This window comes from Akebia trifoliata, chromosome 5 (genome assembly GCF_017979445.1).
Source record: "Akebia trifoliata isolate Shusen 1 chromosome 5, ASM1797944v1, whole genome shotgun sequence".
In the NCBI taxonomy this organism is placed as follows: Eukaryota; Viridiplantae; Streptophyta; class Magnoliopsida; order Ranunculales; family Lardizabalaceae; genus Akebia; species Akebia trifoliata.
Window position 1 is genome coordinate 3,982,121 of NC_141379.1, and position 11,245 is coordinate 3,993,365.

General features: G+C 33.1%; 1 protein-coding gene across 1 annotated transcript; it reads left to right on the top strand.

Moving 5' to 3' along the window:
* The first annotated feature begins 4,062 nt into the window (after positions 1–4,062).
* On the top strand, positions 4,063–9,261 carry LOC147401093 (formate dehydrogenase, mitochondrial). Its single transcript, XM_086442234.1, has 6 exons — positions 4,063–4,367; positions 6,610–6,781; positions 7,530–8,070; positions 8,275–8,399; positions 8,519–8,631; positions 8,946–9,261. The coding sequence occupies exons 1-6, from the start codon at positions 4,281–4,283 to the stop codon at positions 9,057–9,059; spliced, it is 1,152 nt and encodes a 383-aa protein (XP_086298360.1). The 5' UTR covers positions 4,063–4,280; the 3' UTR covers positions 9,060–9,261.
* Positions 9,262–11,245: the final 1,984 nt, after the last annotated feature.

Consider the following 11,245-nt stretch of genomic DNA (forward strand, 5'->3'; position numbering starts at 1 on the left):
TTAGATCATAGTTGATGGTCAAATGGTTTTAATGTTTTAGGTGATATTTTGTATCCCAATTATAGCGATTCATGTAAGCTAAAAATTTTAGTAAAATTGCCATATATGCACACATGTGAAATAAGTATAAGGAGGATGGATGACTTCTTTTTAATGAATGTTTAAGAAAAAAAAATGATTTAGGGCTCTCCTCCTTAGTTGATGCGAATGGGTCACAGACTCTTATGTCTATTCCATAGATTTGATCCCTTAATGATTTTATCTTTTCCATGTTTTATTGGTCTCATTGTTCGGTGCTTAAGTTCTTGTTTGGACATGGATAAGTGCTCAAGTGAGATTTTTGTTTAGTTTCTAATCCGATTCTAGAGAGAGATACCTCCAACATGTTGGATGTGCCTTTCATAAGAGTGTCAATCCTTTCTTATATAGATGAGAGTTTTATTAAAATTCATTTCCATCAAGATTTTCTAAACAAATGTTGATGTGATTTTATGGAGCCTGATAGTACAGGTCAACAAGGAGGAACTATAAATCAAGCCACCCCTTCATGTTGGTAGAGTTCGATGATGATCTCGCTGGGGCAGGGGCGGAGCTCCCGAAAGAAAATTTCCCAAGAGTATTTTCGTAATTTCATTAACATTATATAAAATTCTAGTTAGGTTTCCTGGGTATTATATATTTCTCGTTTTTTATGAAAGGATGTAATTACGAGTTTTCCTTCATAGTGTAATAGGTGTAATCCGTGGACGTACCTCAATCTAGAGGAAACCATGTAAAATCTCTGTGTTTCTTTGTATGATTGTATCTTGTGATTGATTTTTTGATTCATTTTCTTATTTCGATTGCACCTATTTTCTTAATAAATCTAACGATGATTCTTACTAATTTTCAACAAATAAGATTCTTAATTATTGACATTCTTTAATCAAGAATCAAATTAAATCATGGGCCACACCAAACTTTAAGATGTTTTGATTTGAATATTGATCATGAATGTATACATTGTCCTTTACTCCTTGGGGCCATGTAACCTATTTCGGCCCCTATTTCAATTTGGACTTTTCTACTAACCAAGACCAGCTGATATGGGAAGAGAATTACAAGCTCCCCATGGAAGGAACGAAGAGAATCTTTGTTTTTGGTTGGACAAATTAATTCTTCTTTGTTGAATCATGATTCAATATTTTAACTAAAATTTTGCTTTTAGGAAAAATTATAGTTGAATATTTTGACTGGGTTAGGTTACACTGGTGGGGGTGATAAAATCAAATGAGATAAGGAGAACCGTAATTAAAATATTGGGTGATTTTGACATACCCCTCCAGGTTTTCGTCCACATTAGATATACCCTCCAATGTTTTGAAACTGATGAAATGATTCTTTGACCTAAGTCTTCCATTTGAGATTAAATGGAATAACCTAAAAGCCCTCACTTTCCTCTAGTAGAATTTCTCTTGATTCTCTCCCCAAAAATAGTTAGCTTCAAATTCAAGGTAAAGGTTTTTTTTTTTTTTTTTACTATTGTTCATAACCTTGAGATTCTATATGTTTCAATCGTCAAACGTCAAGAACAAAACAAAAGTTCTGAAGGAAAAAATATATATATAATGATGGATTTTTTGGTTAGAAAATGTTAAGGTTTCTATAAGACATTGAAGACAATGTTAAATATGTTAAAAGTAGTGTTAATGTAGATGTTAACGACCAAAATATGGCAAATTTATAAGATAAAGGTTTTTACCTTCATCTTTAAAGATTCTCTCTCTTCAATTTGTAAATCTCTATAACAAGATAAGATTTTTAGAGAAGTAAAAAAATATAAATTTTCAATTAATTTTCTATAAGACATTGAAGATAAAGATTAAATACGATGTTGAATGAGTTAAAAAAAATTCAAGAAGTGAATAGTTACCTTGAAGTTCTAACACATTTTATGAGTAAAAATCAAGGGGTTTTTATGTCATTAAAAATAGTCTCTCTAATAAAACTTAAGTCAAGGGGCATGCCATCAATTTGAAAATAATGGGAGTATCTCTAATATTGAACAAAAAATGGAGGGGCACACTTAATTGTAATAGCTAAGCTTCACCCACCCTATCCATCTTAATTTACAAAAATACGCTTGACGTGGCAAGCACTGAGGAGTCTGAGCACTGTGAGCGACTTTTTAAAGCTGCAACACAGAGCTCGTGAAAAACGTTTTCTACCGTTCAAAAACTATTTTTTTTTGTCGTTAGTGGATGTATAGATAAAAATTTAAGTTACTTATTTAATTAATTAAATATTATATATATATATATATATATATATATATATATATATATATATATATATATATATATTTTGTATAGGTCTGAAAAGAAGTGGTTTAATGTCAATTGATGTTCATATTATAAGATTTTGGGATTGAATATCCATTACTCGATCTTATAATTAAAAAATTATAGTTATTTAAACATAAATATACCTTATTAAATAATTTTAAATTATTTATATTTATTTCAAACTATTCATTAATAAATATTTAAATTTAAATAATTATAATTTTTTATAAGATGATTAATAGATATTATTTTATTTAGATAATAAAAATTAGTGAGTTCATACTCATAGTAAGTCAAAAATATAAAACCTAGTTGACTTGGTCAAGTAATAACAATAAACTCATTTTCAGTCACTCAACCTCGTATTATATCGCTTTTCTGTAGTTGTCCCCCAATAGGGATAATAAAAATCACGGACCGACTAGTTTGCACACTACTAATAACTGGTTGGACACCAACCTTAAAATAATCTTATTTTTATAACCTTTATTTTAACCTCCTAATTGTATTTCGTTATTGACATCGTGACTTCGTCTTCTTTACTTGTGTAAATTGTAAGTTTGCTTGTTACACAACAATGTATTTCTTACAAAAAAATTATTGAACCAATAATAATCTATGTGAGCACATTTGAAGAATAATGAAAAAAATTTCCAATATTTATTTATTTATTTTGAATGCAATCATCCTAATGGGGTGCATAGGGAATTTCATAAGTGATGCGGTGCAATTAATAGTGGGTGGTGTGCAACTAGTTGGCCCCTAAAAATTAAGAATGCATGAGGTTTGAAGGTGTCATTGTGCAATCCTTAAAGGTCCCAAGTTAATTGCAATGGATTATACTAATTTGGGAGAAAGGAACGTGTGTCATAGCCATAGAGTTTGCAATCCTTGAAGCTCTCAACAAGTATGGAAGGTTGAAGAACTTCAAAAGACTGATTATAAGCTCAAATAACTCTTACACAATTAATTGCATCTATGGGTGAGATGTGATCGAATCATAAGAACCATCAAGAATATCTCTCTTTTATTTGAGCTCATCTCCTTTGAGTTCTTTTGGAGAGAAGTAAATCATGCAATTGGCTTTTTAGTAAGCATGGGCTTTTGTCAAAGAATCCCTATATTTCTAAGGATGAGAGAATGCTCCCTAGTAGTCTCTTAAGTATTTTGAGTAGTGAGTAGTGGCCATGGTTTTAAAACTCAGTTTCACATCTTGTCTTGTCCAGGCTCGATACCTAGTTGTTTTAGACGAGTTTTCCGATACGTTTGAGACGTCTCGTTCAATAAATCAAAAAATTGAATGTGAGGTATTAAATCTCGATCAAAAAAGTGACTTTGTGAGTTGGTCTCATTCAACTCTGATACCAAGTTAACTCGAGTAATACATCTTGGTTTTAGAAGAGTTTTAAAACCATGGTAGTGACCTTTCATATATGTAAATTCATACGAATGTAATGACGTTAACCTTGGTCCCTTTAACCCCAAATTATCAATCAAAAAATATATTTTTCAAAATTTCATGCAAGTCTTCACGAATATTAGACAAGTCAATTCCTACCCCTGTTTGGATTGGCTCCAAAGAGAGCTTCCTACTGAAGCGGGAAGTTAGAAGCTCTTTTTAGAGTATTTAGCCTTGTTTTCAGCTCCTCGAAGTCGGAAACTCATTTTTAAGAAGCATCCTTGAGGAGTTACTCTCCATTCCCTTATCCAAACAGGACCCTAGCCTCCATGATTGGGATGATTTGCCCTGGTCAACCAATTCTTGGTGTAGGAAACAATTTTCAGATAAGATGACATTAAAATAAGTTTACTTCTTAGTACATATTACCATAAAATAAGTTTAGCAAAAGGAAAATGGATTATTAAAAGGAACAGAGATAAACCCTAAAACAGATACCTACTTTTCTCTTCTTCTGCTCTCATTTCCAAGCTCCAGACTTCGTAAGAACTGTAAAAATGGCGATGAAGAAGGCTGCAGAGATAGGGTTTCGAACCCTTTCTTCAACTATTTCATCTCCATCGCCTCTGATGAGACACTTCCATGTATGTTAATTTTCCATAATTAGTTTTCTGATTTCTTGTCTTTGTTTTCTAGTTGAACTCAATCTCTCTGTAGCTCATGTCGTCCATCTCAAGCTGATTAATGAGTTTCTAGTGAACCGATTAACTTAAATCTGTTTGTGGTTCCAAACTAAAATGCCCTTTGATCGGATGGCGAAAATTTGAAGTTTTTTCCATCAATTGTACGGTCAGTAAGATTGTTTGGTTTCTTCCCTGTAAATGGAGTAAATTTTTTATCTCCGTAAAGTTTTGTTGCTTGCATGCAAAAATTTCCCTTGAGAAATTGCTGAAAATTTTGATCAGAAGTCACTGCAGAAGACATTGATCACAAATATTTTCTGGCGTGTCAGTAGGGATTTTTATTTGATGGTCGTATGTTTGACATGAAGAAACATTCAGTGGTTGTGAGTTGTGGTTACTTAGATCTTTAGTTATAAACTAAAATACCCTTTGACCGGATGGCGAAAATTAGAAATTTTTTCCATCAATTGTATGGTCAATAAGATTGCTTGGGTTCTCCCCTGTAAATGGGGTAAATTTTTTTTTATCTCAGTAAAGTTTTGTTGCTTGCAAGCAAAATTTTCTCTTGAGAAATTTCTGAAAATTTTGATCAGAAGTCACTGCAGAAGACATAGAACACAATATTTTCTGGCTTGCCAGTAGGGATTTTTATTTGATGGTCATATGTTTAACATGAAGAACATTCGGTGGTTGTGAATTATGGTTACTTAGATCTTTAGTTATAAAAGAATTTAGTTGAAATCTTGAAATTGGTTTGAATTTTTAATTTATGTATTAAAAATTGGACTGTATTGCTTGTTTTGGTACCTTGTATTGGATTAAATAATGTATTATTTATTATGAAAAATAAAAGGATGGTTCTTTTTATTTTTATTTCTCTATTTCTCTATTTCTTGAAGAATTGTATTTTATGATCATTTTATTTCAATGGGGGAAGAACATGCAGGGCTGGAGTTTGTCATTAGCATTTATTTATTTTGGTTCTAGTGTTGGATTAAAAAAAAAAAAAAATCCACTTTTCATGGATCTCTAGGCATCAAACAACAATCAAACCAATGGATCTAATAATCAATGAATCTGGAAATTCAATTTCACCTACCCATTTTGACGAGATTGAATACCCAACAGTGTAGATGAATATAGAAGAAAATCCCATATATGAATAATCCTTGATTATTTAGTCTTTGCAAAGTTGAAAGAAAAGAGACAATACTACCCCAAACCCTTTAACACAGTCAAAATGATGGGAGCTTTTAAGACTTGTGTGTTAATGGGAGGGGGACGGTTGCCCTATTTATAAAACCCTTCCAAACTTCTGTCTGTCATAGAAGTTAGAGAGAAAATGGGTAGAAGTTTAGACATGGAGAATCAGACCCATGTTCTTGGATTGCTTCAAACTCTATTTTCATCCTTTGCGCCTATTTTCTAAAATTGATTGTGCATATGGACCTCAACTGGAGGTTTTCTAAAATACTTTGCTTGTATAAAGTGGAAAGTGGGTCTTCTAATGTTTCCTTCAAAATACAAAACGTCCCAACGTCAAGTTGTTTTGTGGAGTTTAAGGGTGTTAATTTGAAGACTTTCTTTTTAGATGGGATTTAATTTGTAAGCTTTTGGGTGACCTTATTGTACTCATTTTATTTTGATGTTAGTGTCAACCATCACTCTCTTAATTAAAATCCCTTTTCTATATTTCGAAAAAGAGCATTTTTTAGGAAAACCCTTACTATTGCCTTTATTGTTGACCCTTTTAAACCTTGATATACAATTGTACAGTACAAATGATTAAATTTTTTGGTGCCAAGCTTTTGTAATTCTCTTGTTTTTGTTTTCGTTTTCTTTGAACTGAATGCATTCGCCTTTTGGCGTTCCTACCTTTGGGTTCAGGCCATCTGATTTTTTATCTTTTAGTCACCATAGTAAAACCCTGGCTAACTAATCCCGTTGACAAAGAAATGAAAAATGGGAACTATTTGATGCAAATCACTCCCTCCTCTGGGGGCTGTGTAACGGCTCGCTTGTTATTCTCAAGCCCCTCTACTCCATATGCATCTGGTCATATATTCATCGTGACCGACTCTTACAGCTATGCTCGTGCTCATATAAATGGCCATTCAAGTAATGCTATCATTACCTTCAAAGAAGCCTTGCACGTTATCTATGTATGTGCGCTACGTGATTCTGTTTCTCTCTTATGACACAGAGTTCTCCAGGAAGCAAGAAGATCGTGGGGGTGTTCTATAAAGCAAATGAGTATGCATCGATGAACCCCAAATTCTTGGGTTGTGCAGAAGGAGCCTTGGGGATAAGGGACTGGCTGGAATCGCAGGGTCATCAGTATATCGTCACTGATGACAAAGAAGGCCCTGACTGTGGTCAGTATATATTGTTAGTGACTGGTATTTCCATTCAATTATATATAAATGGGTCAGAATCTGGTGACGCATGAAGAATGACTCATGATATAACACATGATCCCAACCTTTTAGGCACAAAATCCAACAGTTGAGATTTATGTATATCCTGATATCTTGGAGATACTTATCCTGAGGATAGATCTCAACCATTGGATTTTGTGTTTAAATGGTTGGGATCATACGTTTTTTTTCCATGAGTCATTCTTCATGAGTCACTATATATATATATTTGATCAACTTGTCAAATTTTAGGTAGCTCACACTATCATAATGTTTAGCTAAGTCAGTGTAAGCATCTTGGACTTACATCTGAAGGTGGTGTTTGAACTGGGACCTTTCTATACCATTAGTTTTGAGCTCCACAGTGCTTGAATCATCTCTGTCAATCAAATGTACCGTCGCTTTCTAAATTCATAAATTCCTATGCTACTTTTTTCTCAAAACAGGTTTATTCTTCTGAAATAATAAACAGGACTCGTGTAAATTTAGTAATTCTAATAACAATGTTCAAATTGTTGTTGCTTACCTCAGAATTATTTGCCTCTACTCATTTAGTGTAGTTGAATTGTGGAACAAGAATTATTTTGCAGACTCCATCCTAGAATACTTTAGTTGATTATGATGTTTTTATTTCTTTATTATTGGTTTCTTGAGATACTTTCCAATTAATATTTTTCTCTGTGGGGAAATGTATTTCTTAATGCAGAACTCGAGAAACATATTCCAGATCTCCATGTTCTGATATCGACCCCATTCCATCCGGCTTACGTTACCGCAGAAAGAATAAAAAAGGCTAAGAATTTACAACTTCTTCTTACTGCCGGTATCGGGTCTGATCATATTGATCTTAAAGCTGCTGCCGCTGCCGGTTTAACAGTCGCAGAGGTCACTGGAAGCAATGTGGTCTCAGTGGCAGAAGACGAGCTGATGAGGATACTCATTCTTGTCCGAAATTTTGTACCTGGTTACCAACAGGTGGTTACTGGGGACTGGAATGTTGCTGCCATTGCTTATAGAGCTTATGATCTTGAGGGAAAGACAGTCGGTACAGTTGGCGCCGGACGTATTGGAAAGCTCTTGCTTCAACGGTTGAAGCCCTTCAATTGTAATCTCTTGTATCATGACCGTCTAAAGATGGACCCAGAGCTGGAGAAACAAACGGGGGCAAAGTTTGAGGAGGATCTTGATGCGATGCTTCCCAAGTGTGATATAATAGTTATCAACACGCCTCTGACGGAGAAAACCAAGTATGAAATTCATTTGGTTATCGTGACCCCAAAATTCATTAATGGAACCCTACCGTCATACTCTCTTTTTCTAGGTGTCTCTATCGACCCCACTTTGGACATAAACCCATAAAAAAAATATTGTTTCTGTTGTCAATGTTGCTGACATATTATACCTTATTATGTTAAAGTGAAACTTACTATGGGTGTTGATATATGTATCAGAGGGATGTTCGACAAAGAAAGGATAGCAAAATTGAAGAAGGGAGTTCTAATCGTGAATAATGCTCGAGGAGCAATCATGGATGCTCAAGCAGTTGCTAATGCTTGCTCCAGTGGACACATTGCAGGTAATTTGGAACAATTATGTATCACTTAAGGTAGTCTGATATGCCACTTAATATTGAATCAGTGTTACTCCCATTCTCATTTTTTTAATTTAATTTAATTTTTTTTTTTTCGAGTTTAGGTTATAGTGGGGATGTGTGGTATCCACAACCAGCTCCCAAGGACCATCCATGGCGTTACATGCCAAACCAAGCAATGACACCCCATATTTCTGGCACAACTATTGATGCTCAGGTAACCAATGTCTGGACTTACCTTCTTTGTATTTTTATTTTTTTCGAGTCATGCTGGAGTGACCTCAAGATTGGACCTCATATCATACATCTTGACATGAAAGTGGATAGGAACCATAGATGCTTTTTCACTTGTATCTCGAGTAAAGCATCTATGGTTCCCATTCAATTTCACATCAGGGTGTGCAATGTGAGGTCCAATCTTGATGGCACTTCAGCATAATTCTTTGTTTTTTTATTTACTTCTTTTGGACTTTTTGTTATTGTTTTCGGTTTAATTAAGCACTTCTAGTAAATGAAAAATGTTTGTTGCAGTTGCGTTATGCAGAGGGAGTCAAAGACATGCTCGACAGGTACTTTAAGGGAGAAGAATTCCCCGCACAAAATTATATCGTTAACAAAGGTCAGCTCGCAAGCCAGTACCTCTGATCTACACTTCCCTCACAAATGGGTCTGTGGTTCAAGTAGGAGTAGTTGTCTAGGTACCCTACCAAATAAGTTCCGTTTCTTCAGTCAGCATCTTAGAGTTTTAGAAAAACAAAAAGAGAGAGAGTGAGACAGAGTAATTTAATCTTGATAGACTCCAAATATGTATTTGGCGTTTGAAATCTCAATGGAAGTTTACTGTCTTGAGTTTATGAAATAATGTTGTTGGCTTTGGTTGGAGAGCGTTGGGATCTGATTTTTTGGTTTTCATGACATCCAAGAAAGCTTTTGATTATACCAGGATTTTGATCTCAAACAACTTATAAAATAAAAAAAAACAGTATAGAGCTTTTTAGTAGACACTAGAAGTTGAAATAAGGATTATCATGATCTGATTCGAATTGGCTTGGGATTGATTTGGAATCGATCCAATTTGATTTTTTTTTTTTTTAATTATTAAAATAAAACTAAATAAAAACAACTAAAAAAAGATGAAATCTTCTACAAGTTCAAATTGATCAAAATCTCCATATTAAAGCCAAAATAACAAAACTGAAAGCATGAACCCAGATCAACAAAAATCCCAACTATTACTAACCCATTTAAAAAGAAAAAGGCTTAGGATCTCAATATTGACGCGATAGATTGTTGGATTGGATCATATAAGATTTGATCCTTATCAGATCTCAATATTGGGTTCAAAAATTGATTTGAGAATATTTGTATTGATACCGATTGGATGAAATCCATTATGCGAAAAATAAATTCTATTTATAATACACACTAGAGAGTGTCAATGAGTCAGTTCTAAGGCACTTAGAACTATAATCATTATAATCTTTTTCAGTTCTAGTTCCAAAATAAATGGAACCAGAACCACCAAAATACATGGGTACCCATTGATTTTGGTTTTTAAGAATTGGATGAGAAAAAAAATATTTTAATCGTTATAAATAAATAAAATTCCTTTAAAAAAAGTAACATATTATGTAAAATATTATTAACTTAGTTATAATTAAGGGTATCAATGGGTCGGTTTCAATTTAGTTCCTAAAGAACTTAGAATCATAACCATTATATTTAGTTCGGTTCCGGATTTAGTTTCAAAATAAATGGAACAAGAATCGTCAAAAATCACAGGTACCCATCGATTCTCAAGAATCGAATGAGAAAAAAAGTATTTCAAATCATTATAAATCTTTTTTTCTTTAAAAAAATTAACATATTATCAACAAAATTATTAATTTAGCTATAATTTGTTATACTAAAGATACAATTAAAGATTTTTTTGAAAATTAAAAATTTATCTTAGTTAAAAGAAATATATTTTTAGAAGAAAAGTCATTTTAAGTTTCAATCGATAATTTATATATAAAAAATTGAACAATTTTATCTAATATACATTTATTTCGAAAAAAAAAAAGAGACCTTAAATCATCTATAGTATGAAAATAGATGACAAAATAAATTAGTTCCGAGTACACGTAGGTACTTAATGGATAGAACCTAATGGTTTCAGTTCCTATCAGTTCAATTCCATTTTAGACCCGGCTCTAATTACTTCCAATAAAAAGGGAACCAAAATTGAAAAGGTTCTGGTTCCTATATTGGTTTGGTTTCATTTTAGATTTGACTCTAATCAGTTCCAATAAAAAGGGAACCAGAACCGAGATTTTCAAATCCGATTAAAGGGGGGTACCCATTGACATCTTTAGTTATAATTTGATATATTAAATATATAAGTTTACGATTGTTTAAAAAAATAAAAAGTTACCATCTTTAAAAACAATAAATTTTTAGAAGAGATAGCATGCATTAATTTTGAAAAATAAAATAAAATACATTAAATCATTTATGGTATAAAAGAAAATGACAAAATAAATAACTTTTAGTACCTCGTGGTACCCATCGGCTCCGGTTCCAGTTCCTATTAGTTAGGTTCCATTTTAGACTTGGCTCTAATCGGTTCCAATAAAAATGGATCGAGAATCAGGGTTTTCGATTCCCCTTATTTGGGTTAAATGGGTATTCATGGATACTCCTAATACACACCGTATAATAATTAATAACGGATCGGATCCCTAACCGATTCTCATCGGGTTGGACCCTTATCGGATTTCAAAAATCTGATATTGTGTCCTTGGGCCTTGGCGGATATTTTATTGCGTCGGATCGATTTTGAGTCTACT

What these genes read in the sequence shown, in the direction of transcription:
- LOC147401093 (XM_086442234.1), top strand. Translation starts at nt 4,281, where the DNA reads ATGGCGATGAAGAAGGCTGCAGAGATAGGGTTTCGAACCCTTTCTTCA. An exon ending in CAAAGAAGGCCCTGACTGTG is followed by an intron (nt 6,782 to 7,529) that starts GTCAGTATATAT and finishes TTCTTAATGCAG; the next exon opens with AACTCGAGAAACATATTCCA. An exon ending in CTCCAGTGGACACATTGCAG is followed by an intron (nt 8,400 to 8,518) that starts GTAATTTGGAAC and finishes TTTCGAGTTTAG; the next exon opens with GTTATAGTGGGGATGTGTGG.